The sequence below is a fragment of the Anopheles gambiae genome, chromosome 2, assembly GCF_943734735.2.
Source record: "Anopheles gambiae chromosome 2, idAnoGambNW_F1_1, whole genome shotgun sequence".
NCBI lineage: Eukaryota > Metazoa > Arthropoda > Insecta > Diptera > Culicidae > Anopheles > Anopheles gambiae.
In genome coordinates, this window is record NC_064601.1 from 45005022 (window position 1) to 45021903 (window position 16882).

Genomic DNA, 16882 nt, shown 5'->3' on the forward strand with positions numbered 1-16882 from the left:
AGCTGGGGAACAATTACCAAATGTACAAACCAAAATGTAAGCATCGCTAGCGGAGCATCGCTAAGTCAGTATACCAAATGAAGTCAGTATCCCAAGAAAATATATAGCATTCAGTTAACAGCATAGATTTTGGAGGTGGAGTTAATTTCTTCATGTTCATAGCACCCTTATAGCAAATCTTGCAGAAAGTATTTGGTGGGTATGAGTTAAATCGAATTAAACAGTTTTGAAGAGTTAAACAATCGGTTTGATCTGATACCGGTAGGAACATTTTCATATCATTTGCATAAAACAATTTTTCGCAATCTGGTATAACGTAAATAATATCATTTATGAAAATGATAAAAATAATAGGGCCTAGAATACTGCCTTGTGAAACCCCGGATGAAATATTCACTGTAATTTGTCTTACACTTAAATTACAGGAGAGCCAATGAACAAGCGTTCTATTTATTCCGTAGCTTGATAGTTTTGAAATTAGCGTTGAGTGATTTACGGAGTCAAAGGCAGCATTGGCACCGTTAGCTGTTATAATAAACTCACAAACCTCATGAAAACGGTGTAGCTTTTTTTCGCCCAATCCTTCTTTTGAATAATTATCACAAGTATCAATGAACGAAGCGCTTGTGTAAAATAAAATTAAATAAAATAAAATAATTTATTTCGACACTATAAAATAAAGTCATAAATTAATAAGTAAATAAAAATTCAATATTTTAACAAACACTTCAATCGTCGCTTTTATGTACGCTTCAAACGCATGCACATACGTTTAAAAGGCACATTTACAAAACGCCATTTCATGTAAATGCACTGAATATACAGCAGTGTGAGTGCTTGTTATGCGAGTAAAATGTTATACGCACACCATTCGAAGCCATCATAGACATTTTTTCTCTCAAATAAAACATGTTAATGTTGCGAAAGACGCAGCTCTTGAGTAATGTATTGTGGTCCTGAAAAGGACCGTTTGATTTGAGACTCCACATGGAAGTTTTATAGAGATAAATTTAACCTCCAAAACCGTACAGAGTGCGGCCCTGACGCTTCAGAGCATACACCACATCCATAGCGGTGACGGTCTTACGCTTGGCGTGTTCAGTGTAAGTGACCGCATCACGAATCACATTCTCCAGAAATACTTTCAGGACGCCACGGGTTTCCTCGTAGATGAGACCGGAGATTCGTTTCACTCCTCCGCGCCGAGCCAAACGGCGGATGGCGGGCTTGGTAATGCCCTGGATGTTATCCCGGAGCACTTTTCGGTGACGCTTGGCTCCTCCTTTACCCAGACCTTTTCCTCCCTTTCCTCTTCCAGTCATGATGAGCACAGGATTGTACGTTCACGATGTTCACACTTCAAATTGACGATCACGAATGAGCGTTTTCGAGCTCAACGTCCCTATTTCTACTTTTTCATCCACGCATTCCCTCTTGCTCTTAAGATGAGAGAAAACAAGGGTTGGCAAGCGCATAAAAAGAGCTCTTGTTCGAGCAGTTTCCTCATTTAACGTTCAACTTTTGTCAAATAAACAAGTTCGCTCCGTGCTCAACAAAACCTACGCTCTCAAAGTGAGATGGCTCGTACCAAGCAAACCGCTCGTAAATCGACTGGAGGTAAGGCTCCTCGCAAGCAGCTGGCCACCAAGGCTGCTCGTAAAAGTGCCCCGGCCACCGGAGGAGTGAAGAAGCCGCATCGTTACCGTCCGGGAACGGTGGCCCTCCGAGAAATCCGTCGCTACCAGAAGTCGACCGAGCTGCTCATCCGCAAGCTGCCCTTCCAGCGCTTGGTGCGTGAGATCGCCCAGGACTTCAAGACTGATCTCCGCTTTCAAAGCTCAGCTGTGATGGCGCTGCAGGAAGCCAGCGAGGCGTATCTGGTTGGTCTGTTCGAAGACACGAATCTGTGCGCCATCCACGCCAAGCGCGTCACCATCATGCCCAAGGACATCCAGCTGGCCCGTCGCATCCGCGGAGAGCGTGCCTAAATCGTCCATGCATCCGGAAGCGGTCCCTGTCTAAACGGGGCATTTCCTTCTCAAAACGGTCCTTTTCAGGACCACCAATACTGTTGAACATTCCAAGAATTTTCTTTCGATTGCTATTATGAAATTGTACATACGAATGCAAGTCTTCACGTATGTCGTTTTGTTATAACGAGGAAAGTGTGAAAAGGGGGAAAATTTGTTTTAAATAATCAATGTTATGGGAGGTATTTTAACTTTTTCTTGTCAAAGTTTCGCTTTTTAATAGGGCATCTGAGGATTTTGACTATATTGATCAATACTTTATTACCATCTATATTACCTATGACTATATTACCAACATCGCAGCTAACGACAAACCACGAACGAATAGTATGACTATATATTTTACAACAAATGATCGACACAAACAGCTTAACTGATGCTTATACACACTTTAATTCAAACGCTTAAGAAGACGACCCTTCAATCCTTATAAGCAAGATTAAAATCGAACAAATCTATTACAACATTTGACTCACGACACATAAGCTGCTATTGGTTGCTTTGTCGATAAATTATCCTCGTATGCGCGAGGAAAATTTAATTTAAAAAAATGATTGTCATACAACGAGCGAAACGACTTCTATTCATAATTCATGATACACGAAACTCCATTTTCAATTTCACCTCGCAAAACGCTTCCAACCAGTGCGGACTTTTTTTTAATGTTTTTTTTTTTAAACGTGCTAAGGTTCTATTTAACATTAATATTTACAATGAACAACGCAGAACTTTAATGTCAATCACAGCATCATTGTTTCCAATACAAAGTTCGCAAACAAACTTAGGATATGGCTGCGTTTACCTGCACTAATGCCATTTAGTACAGGCAAACGCAACAAACTGAACAATAACGTTGACGAAGACGGACACCCTGAAATTAAAGCGCTAATTCGCTGGTGCAGATGAAACGAAGGATAATTCTTTGTTTGAAGGCGGTTTGTGGTCCTGAAAAGGACCGATTTGAGAGCACGAAGCCAATCATTTCAGTGGCTTACTTCGAGCTGGTGTACTTTGTGACAGCCTTCGTTCCTTCGGAGACGGCGTGCTTGGCAAGCTCACCAGGCAGCAGCAGACGAACAGCGGTTTGGATTTCGCGGGACGTGATCGTCGAACGCTTGTTGTAGTGCGCCAAGCGGGATGCCTCAGCAGCAATGCGTTCGAAGATATCGTTGACGAAACTGTTCATGATGCTCATGGCCTTCGAAGAGATGCCAGTATCCGGGTGGACTTGCTTCAACACTTTGTAGATGTAAATAGCGTAGCTTTCCTTGCGGGTCTTGCGCTTCTTTTTCTTGTCGGACTTGGAAATATTTTTCTGGGCCTTGCCAGACTTCTTCGCAGCTTTTCCACTGGTTTTGGGTGCCATTTCGACGGAAAAATTCACTCAACACTGGGACACGATGCGTATGATTCAACGGGTGATTGCGTTCTAGAAAAATTCCGAGCTCTCCGATCGCTTATAACGGACTGCGAGAGAGAATACGTATCGTGCAGCTCGAAAAATTCCAAACGAGTATCGGGCAGCACGAATAAGCTGCTATATAAGCATCGGTCGGGTCAAAATTGTTCTATTATAAAAAGACCCTTCTCAAGGAGAACATCGTGTTGTTCGTGATCCCTTACAAACGTACCCCAATCAAATCTAACCATGTCTGGCCGTGGAAAGGGAGGAAAGGTAAAGGGAAAGGCAAAGTCCCGTTCCAACCGTGCCGGTCTTCAGTTCCCCGTTGGCCGTATTCATCGTCTCCTGCGCAAGGGTAACTATGCCGAGCGCGTCGGTGCCGGAGCACCCGTGTATCTGGCAGCCGTCATGGAATACTTGGCCGCTGAAGTGCTTGAGTTGGCCGGAAACGCTGCCCGTGACAACAAGAAGACGCGCATCATCCCGCGTCATCTGCAGCTGGCCATCCGCAACGACGAGGAGTTGAACAAGCTGCTGTCCGGAGTAACCATCGCTCAGGGTGGTGTGCTGCCCAACATTCAGGCCGTGCTGCTGCCCAAGAAGACCGAAAAGAAGGCTTAAACGGTGTGACAAAGCTTCCTTCATCTCAAACCCAAAACCGTCCTTTTCAGGGCGACAAATTACTTTGCCAAAGACATTTTATTCGATTTATGCTGTTATGGGAGAACCAGAAGGAAAAAAATCCAGATATATCAAGAACCGTGCTTGAAACTGTGTACAAAATGTAAATGAAAAAATGTGCCGTCCTTTGGCACAAAACGCATCCCTTAATATTTTCAATTCTGTAACCTCTCACTACGAATTCTACAAAATGCAGCATATCATAAGCGATGCATAAGATTTTCCAGGTAGCTTGTTCAAGAGGGTTGGTTTTACCATATACATGCAACCAGTGATACCTGCGTGTTGACCTTTTTCTGAAAACAGTAAAGGACACTTTTACCTGATTTATCGTTAACCACGGGAAAATGTTGAAAGGGTCGATTGTCGAAAAATGTTGTGCGTTTAGGTAGCCTTAGGTTCTCACAAAAGTTTGGCTTTCAATATATCGGGAAACGTTGACAATGGCTTTAAAAAAGTTGGACCAAAAATTAGGAAGGTTCAAATAAACAACCATACTTATTAATGTTTCCCTTCACCCTTCATCTTAATCACCAGTTACCCAAATTTGTGAAGCATTTTAAAGTGTTTCGTTGTTTGAAACAATAAAATGATTTGCAATGTAGGAGTGCCAATAAAATACAAAGTATTGAAATGCCCTAACGCATATGCAACTCCACATTCAATAACGCCGTCTAGTGGTGATCAAAGTCCCTGCAACCAGTAGTAACGCCATCTAAATAATTGGTAAAAGTAAGGCTCAGTGATCTACGTTACATATGAGAAGCGTTACATGCCTTTTAAAATTCCCAAGCAGTATTTTTGAAAAGTTTATTAACACCCCAAAAGCTTTCAATTTTAGTAACATTTCCTATGATTAGAAAGTATAAAATATTAAAAATATTAATAAATTAATAAACTATATGAAATATAATTATTACCTATTCAATCTATGTTTCCGCCTATTGTGAATAAACTTTACTTTAGGTGCGAGGGCTCTTTTTTAAATTGAGGTTAATGAAGGTAGTAAATATTTGTATGTATTTCATTATCTTGCTTTATCAATAGTTGGGAACATAAATAAATAATCATTTTTAAAAGTAACCATTTTTTATGTGTAAGATTGTTATAATTATAATACGTCAAGTTGTTACAACTCTGATTGCTGTTAAAAATGATAGCCTAATAGTAATAATATAATTTATTCCCAAATAGCCAGCTCGTACTTTATAGCTGATTTAGGGCTGTTTAACGAAAAATCGTTCCGATGTAGTACTTTGTGGCTGATTAAGAGATAGACGGTACTTTGCGGAACTATGGAGCTTTTTAACAGGCACATGGTACTCTTTGGAACTTTGCGGCTGATTAGCACTATGTGTAGGGTTCATGATGGAACTTGAAGGCTTGTTAAGAAAGGGTACTGAACTTGGTGGAACTTTATAGCTTTTAAATGCATGACATCGGTACAAGGTGGCTCTTGTCAAAGTGTCAAAGACGGACGCCGGCAATAATCTCATTGCTGCTGCACAAGTTAGATTCGTTAATTGAAGAATGAATATTGAGTGAAGTGATTGTGAATTATCAGTAAATTGTGTAAAATTTTGTGTTATTCATCGATACAAAAGATTTAAAAATATACATATTTGATTAAACGAAACAAATCTTGTTGTTTATTTCATCGATGACGCTTGCTTGAAAATAAAACACAAAGAAAAATAATCCCTGGCATCGTGGCATAAGGAAGCTGCTTAGGCGCTGTTTGAAAGACCCACATAGAACTTTGATGCTGTTTATCTACTGCAAAAGGCGAATTAGAGCAGCGATCTTTAGCGTGCCAAAATGAGCTGCTTAAGCAATTCTGGCTATTTGGGTTTATACTCATGAATTATCAATGAGTGTTATCTTTGCAATTGCTGTTCTTTTTTATGTTTGTTCAAAAATTGTTGCTTTTCTAATTATCATGTAAAATAAAATATATTAAGACATGATAATCTATTAATTTGCTCATCCACGACGATTAAACCAGGCGTTCAAAAATGCTGCTTGGGTTTGCGCTAGACAGACGTTACTCGTAACGCTAGCGTAATGTAGAGGGCTGAGCGTTACTTTTCCCAAATAATTCATTATGCGATCTATGAGGTCCCAGGGTGTTTGTCCTGGATAATAACTGGGAAACATTTTAATGATAACGGAAGCTGGGGAACAATTACCAAATGTACAAACCAAAATGTAAGCATCGCTAGCGGAGCATCGCTAAGTCAGTATATCAAATGAAGTCAGTATCCCAAGAAAATATGTAGCATTCAGTTTACAGTATAGATTTTGGAGGTGGAGTTAATTTCTTCATGTTCATAGCACCCTGATAGCAAATCTTGCAGAAAGTATTTGGTGGGTATGAGTTAAATCGAATTAAACAGTTTTGAAGAGTTAAACAATCGGTTTGATCTGATACTGGTAGGAACATTTTCATATCATTTGCATAAAACAAATTTTCGCAATCTGGTATAACGTAAATAATATCATTTATGAAAATGATAAAAAGAATAGGGCCTAGAATACTGCCTTGTGAAACCCCGGATGAAATATTCACTGTAATTTGTCTTACACTTAAATTACAGGAGAGCCAATGAACAAGCGTTCTATTTATTCCGTAGCTTGATAGTTTTGAAATTAGCGTTGAGTGATTTACGGAGTCAAAGGCAGCATTGGCACCGTTAGCTGTTATAATAAACTCACAAACCTCATGAAAACGGTGTAGCTTTTTTTCGCCCAATCCTTCTTTTGAATAATTATCACAAGTATCAATGAACGAAGCGCATGTGTAGCGGCGATTATTGCTTCAAGAGGATGAGAGGCTTGCCCTGAAAAATTAAATAATTTTAATTCGAGACTATAAAATAAATTCATAAATTAATAAGTAAATAAAAATTGAATATTTTAACAAACACTTCAATAGTCGCTTTTATGTACGCTTCAAACGCATGCAAACTTTTGTGAGTGCTTGTTATGCAAGTAAAATGTTATACGCACACCATTCGAAGCCATCATAGACATTTTTTCTCTCAAATAAAACATTTTAATGTTGCGAAAGACACAGCTCTTGAGTAATGTATTGTGGTCCTGAAAAGGACCGTTTGATTTGAGACTCCACATGGAAGTTTTATAGAGATAAATTTAGCCTCCAAAACCGTACAGAGTGCGGCCCTGACGCTTCAGAGCATACACCACATCCATAGCGGTGACGGTCTTACGCTTGGCGTGTTCAGTGTAAGTGACCGCATCACGAATCACATTCTCCAGAAATACTTTCAGGACGCCACGGGTTTCCTCGTAGATGAGACCGGAGATACGTTTCACTCCTCCGCGCCGAGCCAAACGGCGGATGGCGGGCTTGGTAATGCCCTGGATGTTATCCCGCAGCACTTTTCGGTGACGCTTGGCTCCTCCTTTACCCAGACCTTTTCCTCCCTTTCCTCTTCCAGTCATGATGAGCACAGGATTGTACGTTCACGATGTTCACACTTCAAATTGACGATCACAAATGAGCGTTTTTGAGCTCAACGTCCCTATTTATACTTTTTCATCCACGCATTCCCTCTTGCTCTTAAGATGAGAGAAAACAAGGGTTGGCAAGCGTATGAATAAAGCTGTTGTTCGAGCAGTTTCATCATTTAACGTTCAACTTTTGTCAAATAAACAAGTTCGCTCCGTGCTCAACGAAACCTACGCTCCCGAAGTGAAATGGCTCGTACCAAGCAAACCGCTCGTAAATCGACTGGAGGTAAGGCTCCTCGCAAGCAGCTGGCCACCAAGGCTGCTCGTAAAAGTGCCCCGGCCACCGGAGGAGTGAAGAAGCCGCATCGTTACCGTCCGGGAACGGTGGCCCTCCGAGAAATCCGTCGCTACCAGAAGTCGACCGAGCTGCTCATCCGCAAGCTGCCCTTCCAGCGCTTGGTGCGTGAGATCGCCCAGGACTTCAAGACTGATCTCCGCTTCCAGAGCTCAGCCGTCATGGCGCTGCAGGAAGCCAGCGAGGCGTATCTGGTTGGTCTGTTCGAAGACACGAATCTGTGCGCCATCCACGCCAAGCGCGTCACCATCATGCCCAAGGACATCCAGCTGGCCCGTCGCATCCGCGGAGAGCGTGCCTAAATCGTCCATGCATCCGGAAGCGGTCCCTGTCTAAACGGGGCATTTCCTACTCAAAACGGTCCTTTTCAGGACCACCAATACTGTTGAACATTCCAAGAATCTTCTTTCGATTGCTATTATGAAATTGTACATACGAATGCAAGCCTTCACGTATGTCGTTTTGTTATAACGAGGAAAGTGTGAAAAGGGGGAAAATTTGTTTTAAATAATCAATGTTATGGGAGGTATTTTAACTTTTTCTTGTCAAAGTTTCGCTTTTTAATAGGGCATCTGAGGATTTTGACTATATTGATCAATACTTTATTACCATCTATATAACCTATGACTATTATACCAACATCGCTGCTTACAACAAACTACGAACGAATAGTATGACTATATATTTTACAACAAATGTTCAACTCAAACAGCTTAACTGATGCTTATACAAACGTGAATTAAAATGCTCAAGAAGACGACCCTTCAATACTTATAAGCAAGTTTAAAATCGAACAAATCTATTACAACATTTGACTCACGACACATAAGCTGCTATTGGTTGCTTTGTCGATAAATTATCCTCGTATGCGCGAGGAAAATTTAATTTAAAAAAATGATTGTCATACAACGAGCGAAACGACTTCTATTCATAATTCATGACACACGAAACTCCATTTTCAATTTCACCTCGCAAAACGCTTCCAATCAGTGCGGACTTTTTTCATGTTTTTTTTTTTAAACGTGCTAAGGTTCTATTTAACATTAATATTTACAATGAACAACGCAGAACTTTAATGTCAATCACAGCATCATTGTTTCCAATACAAAGTTCGCAAACAAACTTAGGATATGGCTGCGTTTACCTGCACTAATGCCATTTAGTACAGGCAAACGCAACAAACTGAACAATAACGTTGACGAAGACGGACACCCTGAAATTAAAGCGCTAATTCGCTGGTGCAGATGAAACGAAGGATAATTCTTTGTTTGAAGGCGGTTTGTGGTCCTGAAAAGGACCGATTTGAGAGAACGAAGCCAATCATTTCAGTGGCTTACTTCGAGCTGGTGTACTTTGTGACAGCCTTCGTTCCTTCGGAGACGGCGTGCTTGGCAAGCTCACCAGGCAGCAGCAGACGAACAGCGGTTTGGATTTCGCGGGACGTGATCGTCGAACGCTTGTTGTAGTGCGCCAAGCGGGATGCCTCAGCAGCAATGCGTTCGAAGATATCGTTGACGAAACTGTTCATGATGCTCATGGCCTTCGAAGAGATGCCAGTATCCGGGTGGACTTGCTTCAACACTTTGTAGATGTAAATAGCGTAGCTTTCCTTGCGGGTCTTGCGCTTCTTTTTCTTGTCGGACTTGGAAATATTTTTCTGGGCCTTGCCAGACTTCTTCGCAGCTTTTCCACTGGTTTTGGGTGCCATTTCGACGGAAAAATTCACTCAACACTGGGACACGATGTGTATGATTCAACGGGTGATTGCGTTCTAGAAAAATTCCGAGCTCTCCGATCGCTTATAACGGGCTGTGAGAGAGAATACGTATCGTGCAGCTCGAAAAATTCCAAACGAGTATCGGGCAGCACGAATAAGCTGCTATATAAGCATCGGTCGGGTCAAAATTGTTCTATTATAAAAAGACCCTTCTCAAGGAGAACATCGTGTTGTTGGTGATCCCTTACAAACGTACCCCAATCAAATCTAACCATGTCTGGCCGTGGAAAGGGAGGAAAGGTAAAGGGAAAGGCAAAGTCCCGTTCCAACCGTGCCGGTCTTCAGTTCCCCGTTGGCCGTATTCATCGTCTCCTGCGCAAGGGTAACTATGCCGAGCGCGTCGGTGCCGGAGCACCCGTGTATCTGGCAGCCGTCATGGAATACTTGGCCGCTGAAGTGCTTGAGTTGGCCGGAAACGCTGCCCGTGACAACAAGAAGACGCGCATCATCCCGCGTCATCTGCAGCTGGCCATCCGCAACGACGAGGAGTTGAACAAGCTGCTGTCCGGAGTAACCATCGCTCAGGGTGGTGTGCTGCCTAACATTCAGGCCGTGCTGCTGCCCAAGAAGACCGAAAAGAAGGCTTAAACGGTGTGACAAAGCTTCCTTCATCTCAAACCCAAAACCGTCCTTTTCAGGGCGACAAATTACTTTGCCAAAGACATTTTATTCGATTTATGCTGTTATGGGAGAACCAGAAGGAAAAAAATCCAGATATATCAAGAACCGTGCTTGAAACTGTGTACAAAATGTAAATGAAAAAATGTGCCGTCCTTTGGCACAAAAAGCATCCCTTAATATTTTCAATTCTGTAACCTCTCACTACGAATTCTACAAAATGCAGCATATCATAAGCGATGCATAAGATTTTCCAGGTAGCTTGTTCAAGAGGGTTGGTTTTACCATATACATGCAACCAGTGATACCTGCGTGTTGACCTTTTTCTGAAAACAGTAAAGGACACTTTTACCTGATTTATCGTTAACCACGGGAAAATGTTGAAAGGGTCGATTGTCGAAAAATGTTGTGCGTTTAGGTAGCCTTAGGTTCTCACAAAAGTTTGGCTTTCAATATATCGGGAAACGTTGACAATGGCTTTAAAAAAGTTGGACCAAAAATTAGGAAGGTTCAAATAAACAACCATACTTATTAATGTTTCCCTTCACCCTTCATCTTAATCACCAGTTACCCAAATTTGTGAAGCATTTTAAAGTGTTTCGTTGTTTGAAACAATAAAATGATTTGCAATGTAGGAATGCATATAAAATACAAAGTATTGAAATGCCCTAACGCATATGCAACTCCACATTCAATAACGCCGTCTAGTGGTGATCAAAGTCCCTGCAACCAGTAGTAACGCCATCTAAATAATTGGTAAAAGTAAGGCTCAGTGATCTACGTTACATATGAGAAGCGTTACATGCCTTTTAAAATTCCCAAGCAGTATTTTTGAAAAGCTCATAAACACCCCAAAAGCTTTCAATTTTAGTAACATTTCCTATGATTAGAAAGTATAAAATATTAAAAATATTAATAAATTAATAATGTACATGAAATATAATTATTACCTATTCCATCTATGTTTGTGAATCTATCCGCCTATTGTGAATAAACTTTATCTATCTATCTATCCGCCTTTTGTGAATAAACTTTACTTTAGGTGCGAGGGCTCTTTTTTAAATTGAGGTTATTGAATGTAGTAAATATTTGTATGTGTTTCATTTTCCTGCTTTATCTATAGTTGGGAAAATAAATAAATAATCATTTTTAAAAGTAACCATTTTTTATGTGTAAGATTGTTATAATTATAATACGTCAAGTTGTTACAACTCTGATTGCTGTTAAAAATGATAGCCTAATAGTAATAATATAATTTATTTATACTCATGAATTATCAATGAGTGTTATCTTTGCAATTGCTGTTCTTTTTTATGTTTGTTCAAAAATTGTTGCTTTTATAATTATCATGTAAAAAAACGGTATTAAGACATAATAATCTATTAATTTGCTCGTCCACGGCGGTTAAAACAGGCGTTCAAAAATGGTGCTTGGGTTTGTGGTAAACAGGCGTTACGCGTAACGCTAGCGTAACGTAGAGGGCTGAGCCTTACTTTTATCAAAAATACTGCTTGGGAATTTTAAAAGGCATGTAACGCTTCTCATATGTAACGTAGATCACTGAGCCTTACTTTTACCAATTATATACCCGCTGCGCAAATTCGAGCAGTTTCCAGCGCAGAAAATGCACCAAAATCTGCGCTGGCCAGCGCAGATTTCGCCTGGTCTCCCGCGCTGGACTTCAGCGATTCCCGCGCTGGGTCGAGCAAGTTTAGCGCCATCTGTGGGCGAAATGGACGAACTATTTATGGCGGTGGAGCAAAAAAAACGGTCAAATTTTTTTTAAAAAATGGCGCCCATTTTTTCGTCCGCTTCTTCTCCCTCCCTCACCCTGACCTGCCTTACTAGCGCTTCTGCCCGTGCCTTCCGTCGCCAGCTGATTGGTTGTTGTGGTGTATGCGTTGGTTCATATATGTGCATTGCGGTTGTGTATTGTTATTGGTGGGTGTTAGCATTTATTAATTTGTGTGTGACCTTGAGACGCTGTGGGAGAAGCTGGATTGGGATTTGAAGTGTTATCGCTGTATTGATGGTTTATTTTATTTCGTGCCGCTGCTGATGAGACCATTCGATGCCCGTGCCAGTTGAGGGTGAAGAAGCCTATTTAAAACAAGCGTAGGAGAACGTCTAACACTAATCTAATATTTTTTAATTTGAACATGTTTGATGCTTCAACGACCTTCTAAGCATCATGAAGCACAGTGTATAGTGACTAAAAATATATTTTTTTAATGTGCCGAAATCTTTCTCGAGTTTTTGTGTCTCGACACACACACACACGCACACAGCGCGGGGAAAGTGACCATTCACTCTATCATGTTCCGCTCCCCCACCCCGCCTGGCGTTTTGGATGAGGATGCGCTGCAAGATAGCTGAACCAGCCTATCTTCCGATAAGGTAGCCGTAATGGATCATGCGGTAAGGGGGGGGGGAGTGGGGGGGGGGGGGTTGTGAATGCGTATTCGCGTTCGCGCTTTCGTGGATGCATGCTCGCGTGCGCGCTTTCGTGGGTGCGTGCTCGCATGCGCGCTTTCGGGGGTGCGTGCTGGCGTGCGCGCTTTTATGCTCGCGGGCGCGCGTACGTGCGTGTGTGCGTGCGTGCGTGCGTGCGCGCGTTCATGCATGTGTGCGCGCGCGCGTGTGTGTGTGTGTGTGTGTGTGTATGTGTGTGTGTGTGTGTGTGTGTGCGAGTTTGCGCGTGCGTGTTTGTGTGTGAGTTTGCGCGCGCGTGTTTGTGGAAACTCCAAAACTATTTGATTCTGATGCGTACATTTTCATCCGCTGCGGCTACAAAGTCCATGCATTTTCGATCTCGCTACCTGAGAGACAACACAACCATTGGCATTGGCATCTTTGCGATAGGCTCTGCTATTGGGGGTATTAAAAAGACACACGATCAAAGCAAACGTGCGTGTTATATGTAGCACATTTACAGTGAACCCTCTCTTATTTGACACCTCTTCAATTTGAAAAACCTCTCTTATTTTAACATTTTGCACAGTCCCTTGATTTCCAGTACATTTTTGTTCCTTTAATTTGGAAAACCTCTGAAATCTGTATCCCTCTTATTTGTGTATGGTGTTGCCATGGTTATTGAAAGATGTGTGCTCAAATTGGCGATTCTGTTCGCAGTTACCTATAGCAACAGTTAAGGCTGCATACTAAATGTTCTGTCTCTTTCTTGTTTGGATTGACCTTTCATTCACTTTTCACCTCTGTAATTTGAAAACCCCTCTTATTCGACAGTCCCATCGCCTCTCAAATAAGAGAGGGTTCACTGTATTTCTAATTCAGCTAGTGGACCCAAGTGGAAACAACATTTTGAATTGAATTTATACAAAAGAGGATTCTGGATTTGTTTATTACGGTGCGCGTATGGTGCTGCACCTGTCCGTCCAGAATCTGGCGGCTTGTTGGCTTGGAGTCGGTATCATGACGCCGATTGACCGGCAATGCCTTGGAATGGGTTCGGATCGGTAGGTTCATGTTTTGGTCGAGTGCATTCCGTCCATTTGTCTCGTCACAGCGGTAGCCCGGCAGCAACAAAGTCAAGACAAACTCTTACCCGGGTGTGGACTGCTACGCTAAGTTCTTTATATTATTATTATTATTATTATTATTGGCGTACTAGCCAAAGCGATCATGCCGGCCTTTTCAGGACTTGAGTACCACGTAGCCGGATAGTCACCTCTTGATACGGCGGACGGTTCGTACGCGGTTAGAACCCACGACGGGGGTACTGCCACACTGTCTCCTGCTCGATGTATACGCTGCAGGCAGGGGGAAGGATGCACTCTACAGTAAAAAAAAAACACCGTCATGGACCAGCGACGGACCTAACGGTAGGTGGACTAGGCGGTCGGCGATGATCTCTACAAATGGACAGAGTATCAACGACAAGGGCCCCCGGAAAGATGGTCTTTAGGGCTCCGTGGCTGGAGAACCATTCGCACCTCCCCTCCCCCCATGGCGACTACAATTTTAGGGCCTGTGACCGATGATCGTAGGGGTTCCATGGCCACCCCCCTCTCCATCCGTCGGCAATTTAAGTATACTGTTCAATCTCCCAACAGCTGTGTGCCACTACCCCTGCTCCCTGTCATCAGTTACCATTGACAGGGACCTCAATTCGTCTTTCCGCCTTTCATTAACACCTTCCTTCTTTGACCGATGGATCATAACATTCCGGAAAAAACACATTTGGCGACAGTTGTGCACACACACGCACGCTCATACCTTTGCGCAGACGGCACAGCATATCTGTGTAATCTACAACATACGAAAGCAAAAGCTTAGTGTAACAAAGTTATCTTTAATGCTTAACACGTTCAGATCGATGACAGGCCCCACTGCCTGCCAGTGAACTTTCCAGCCTGCGTTCTAGGTGCTGGTGGAAAGGAAAGTTGATGAAAATCAGCGCCGAGATGAACGTGTTAATGCGAATTAGGATTCAGCGCGTTTCACATCAAACCCTCCAGCGTTAGCTAGCGATTCCTTAGTCATTTTTACATTGCAGCAATAGAACTTATTGCGCTTTTTTGGTTTGATTTGTAAAAATGCAACTTCATCGCCGCAATGTGTATAAACGGTTTTTTAAGCGCCACAGCAACTCATGAGCATTGTCCACACGCGAGAATGAGATAGCGCTAGGGAGGGAAAGAGCACGGACGATGGCTGACAGCGATTGGCCGTCTGACACACCAACACATTCAAACCTTCGGCAGCGTTTTGAAGAGTTAAACAATCGGTTTGATCTGATACCGGTAGGAACATTTTCATATCATTTGCATAAAACAATTTTTCGCAATCTGGTTTAACGTAAATAACATCATTTATGAAAATGATAAAAAGAATAGGGCCTAGAATACTGCCTTGTGGAACCCCGGATGAAATATTCACTGTAATTTGTCTTACACTTAAATTACAGGAGAGCCAATGAACAAGCGTTCTATTTATTCCGTAGCTTGATAGTTTTGAAATTAGCGTTGAGTGATTTACGGAGTCAAAGGCAGCATTGGCACCGTTAGCTGTTATAATAAACTCACAAACCTCATGGAAACGGTGTAGCTTTTTTTCACCCAATCCTTCTTTTGAATAATTATCACAAGTATCAATGAACGAAGCGCATGTGTAGCGGCGATTATTGCTTCAAGAGGATGAGAGGCTTGCCCTGAAAAATAAAAATTTTTTAGTTCGACACTATAAAATAAATTCATAAATTAATAAGTAAATAAAAATTAAATATTTAAACAAACACTTCAATCGTCGCTTTTATGTACGCTTCAAACGCATGCAAACTTTTGTGAGTGCTTGTTATGCAAGTAAAATGTTATACGCACACCATTCGAAGCCATCATAGACATTTTTTCTCTCAAATAAAACATTTTAATGTTGCGAAAGACACAGCTCTTGAGTAATGTATTGTGGTCCTGAAAAGGACCGTTTGATTTTAGACTCCACATGGAAGTTTTATAGAGATAAATTTAACCTCCAAAACCGTACAGAGTGCGGCCCTGACGCTTCAGAGCATACACCACATCCATAGCGGTGACGGTCTTACGCTTGGCGTGTTCAGTGTAAGTGACCGCATCACGAATCACATTCTCCAGAAATACTTTCAGGACGCCACGGGTTTCCTCGTAGATGAGGCCGGAGATACGTTTCACTCCTCCGCGCCGAGCCAAACGGCGGATGGCGGGCTTGGTAATGCCCTGGATGTTATCCCGCAGCACTTTTCGGTGACGCTTGGCTCCTCCTTTACCCAGACCTTTTCCTCCCTTTCCTCTTCCAGTCATGATGAGCACAGGATTGTACGTTCACGATGTTCACACTTCAAATTGACGATCACGAATGAGCGTTTTCGAGCTCAACGTCCCTATTTCTACTTTTTCATCCACGCATTCCCTCTTGCTCTTAAGATGAGAGAAAACAAGGGTTGGCAAGCGCATAAAAAGAGCTCTTGTTCGAGCAGTTTCCTCATTTAACGTTCAACTTTTGTCAAATAAACAAGTTCGCTCCGTGCTCAACGAAACCTACGCTCCCGAAGTGAAATGGCTCGTACCAAGCAAACCGCTCGTAAATCGACTGGAGGTAAGGCTCCTCGCAAGCAGCTGGCCACCAAGGCTGCTCGTAAAAGTGCCCCGGCCACCGGAGGAGTGAAGAAGCCGCATCGTTACCGTCCGGGAACGGTGGCCCTCCGAGAAATCCGTCGCTACCAGAAGTCGACCGAGCTGCTCATCCGCAAGCTGCCCTTCCAGCGCTTGGTGCGTGAGATCGCCCAGGACTTCAAGACTGATCTCCGCTTCCAGAGCTCAGCCGTCATGGCGCTGCAGGAAGCCAGCGAGGCGTATCTGGTTGGTCTGTTCGAAGACACGAATCTGTGCGCCATCCACGCCAAGCGCGTCACCATCATGCCCAAGGACATCCAGCTGGCCCGTCGCATCCGCGGAGAGCGTGCCTAAATCGTCCATGCATCCGGAAGCGGTCCCTGTCTAAACGGGGCATTTCCTTCTCAAAACGGTCCTTTTCAGGACCACCAATACTGT

The 16882-nt window shown here is 42.6% G+C and overlaps 9 protein-coding genes across 9 annotated transcripts; 4 read left to right on the forward strand and 5 right to left on the reverse strand.

Moving 5' to 3' along the window:
* Window positions 1-941: 941 nt before the first annotated feature.
* On the reverse strand, window positions 942-1544 carry LOC133392056 (histone H4). The gene has a single exon (XM_061649884.1). It carries the CDS (start codon window positions 1320-1322, stop codon window positions 1011-1013), a length of 312 nt encoding a protein of 103 aa, XP_061505868.1. The 5' UTR covers window positions 1323-1544; the 3' UTR covers window positions 942-1010.
* A 7-nt stretch (window positions 1545-1551) lies between these two features.
* On the forward strand, window positions 1552-2136 carry LOC133392015 (histone H3). Its single transcript, XM_061649839.1, has one exon. It carries the CDS (start codon window positions 1578-1580, stop codon window positions 1986-1988), a length of 411 nt encoding a protein of 136 aa, XP_061505823.1. The 5' UTR covers window positions 1552-1577; the 3' UTR covers window positions 1989-2136.
* Window positions 2137-2222: 86 nt separating this feature from the next.
* LOC133392026 (histone H2B) lies at window positions 2223-3457 on the reverse strand. Its single transcript, XM_061649850.1, has one exon. It carries the CDS (start codon window positions 3394-3396, stop codon window positions 3022-3024), a length of 375 nt encoding a protein of 124 aa, XP_061505834.1. The 5' UTR covers window positions 3397-3457; the 3' UTR covers window positions 2223-3021.
* A 148-nt stretch (window positions 3458-3605) lies between these two features.
* On the forward strand, window positions 3606-4618 carry LOC133392027 (histone H2A). The gene has a single exon (XM_061649851.1). It carries the CDS (start codon window positions 3679-3681, stop codon window positions 4051-4053), a length of 375 nt encoding a protein of 124 aa, XP_061505835.1. The 5' UTR covers window positions 3606-3678; the 3' UTR covers window positions 4054-4618.
* Window positions 4619-7138: 2520 nt separating this feature from the next.
* On the reverse strand, window positions 7139-7625 carry LOC133392048 (histone H4). Its single transcript, XM_061649875.1, has one exon. The coding sequence runs from the start codon at window positions 7576-7578 to the stop codon at window positions 7267-7269; it is 312 nt and encodes a 103-aa protein (XP_061505859.1). The 5' UTR covers window positions 7579-7625; the 3' UTR covers window positions 7139-7266.
* A 142-nt stretch (window positions 7626-7767) lies between these two features.
* LOC133392079 (uncharacterized) lies at window positions 7768-16815 on the forward strand. Its single transcript, XM_061650241.1, has 5 exons — window positions 7768-8241; window positions 9951-10301; window positions 15842-15913; window positions 15959-16075; window positions 16346-16815. The coding sequence occupies exons 1-5, from the start codon at window positions 7834-7836 to the stop codon at window positions 16796-16798; spliced, it is 1401 nt and encodes a 466-aa protein (XP_061506225.1). The 5' UTR covers window positions 7768-7833; the 3' UTR covers window positions 16799-16815.
* LOC133392023 (histone H2B) lies at window positions 8522-9728 on the reverse strand. Its single transcript, XM_061649846.1, has one exon. The coding sequence runs from the start codon at window positions 9648-9650 to the stop codon at window positions 9276-9278; it is 375 nt and encodes a 124-aa protein (XP_061505830.1). The 5' UTR covers window positions 9651-9728; the 3' UTR covers window positions 8522-9275.
* On the forward strand, window positions 9861-10872 carry LOC133392030 (histone H2A). Its single transcript, XM_061649855.1, has one exon. The coding sequence runs from the start codon at window positions 9933-9935 to the stop codon at window positions 10305-10307; it is 375 nt and encodes a 124-aa protein (XP_061505839.1). The 5' UTR covers window positions 9861-9932; the 3' UTR covers window positions 10308-10872.
* Window positions 15795-16199, reverse strand: LOC133392053 (histone H4). Its single transcript, XM_061649881.1, has one exon. The coding sequence runs from the start codon at window positions 16130-16132 to the stop codon at window positions 15821-15823; it is 312 nt and encodes a 103-aa protein (XP_061505865.1). The 5' UTR covers window positions 16133-16199; the 3' UTR covers window positions 15795-15820.
* Window positions 16816-16882: the final 67 nt, after the last annotated feature.

Excerpts from the sequence above, each read along its gene's own strand:
- LOC133392056 (XM_061649884.1), bottom strand. The coding sequence starts at position 1,322 with ATGACTGGAAGAGGAAAGGGAGGAAAAGGTCTGGGTAAAGGAGGAGCC.
- LOC133392015 (XM_061649839.1), top strand. The coding sequence starts at position 1,578 with ATGGCTCGTACCAAGCAAACCGCTCGTAAATCGACTGGAGGTAAGGCT.
- LOC133392026 (XM_061649850.1), bottom strand. The coding sequence starts at position 3,396 with ATGGCACCCAAAACCAGTGGAAAAGCTGCGAAGAAGTCTGGCAAGGCC.
- LOC133392027 (XM_061649851.1), top strand. The coding sequence starts at position 3,679 with ATGTCTGGCCGTGGAAAGGGAGGAAAGGTAAAGGGAAAGGCAAAGTCC.
- LOC133392048 (XM_061649875.1), bottom strand. The coding sequence starts at position 7,578 with ATGACTGGAAGAGGAAAGGGAGGAAAAGGTCTGGGTAAAGGAGGAGCC.
- LOC133392079 (XM_061650241.1), top strand. The coding sequence starts at position 7,834 with ATGGCTCGTACCAAGCAAACCGCTCGTAAATCGACTGGAGGTAAGGCT. Across the intron at positions 8,242-9,950 it reads GCATCCGCGGAGAGCGTGCC|GGAGGAAAGGTAAAGGGAAA; the intron begins TAAATCGTCCAT and ends GGCCGTGGAAAG. Across the intron at positions 16,076-16,345 it reads TTATCCCGCAGCACTTTTCG|AGTTCGCTCCGTGCTCAACG; the intron begins GTGACGCTTGGC and ends GTCAAATAAACA.
- LOC133392023 (XM_061649846.1), bottom strand. The coding sequence starts at position 9,650 with ATGGCACCCAAAACCAGTGGAAAAGCTGCGAAGAAGTCTGGCAAGGCC.
- LOC133392030 (XM_061649855.1), top strand. The coding sequence starts at position 9,933 with ATGTCTGGCCGTGGAAAGGGAGGAAAGGTAAAGGGAAAGGCAAAGTCC.
- LOC133392053 (XM_061649881.1), bottom strand. The coding sequence starts at position 16,132 with ATGACTGGAAGAGGAAAGGGAGGAAAAGGTCTGGGTAAAGGAGGAGCC.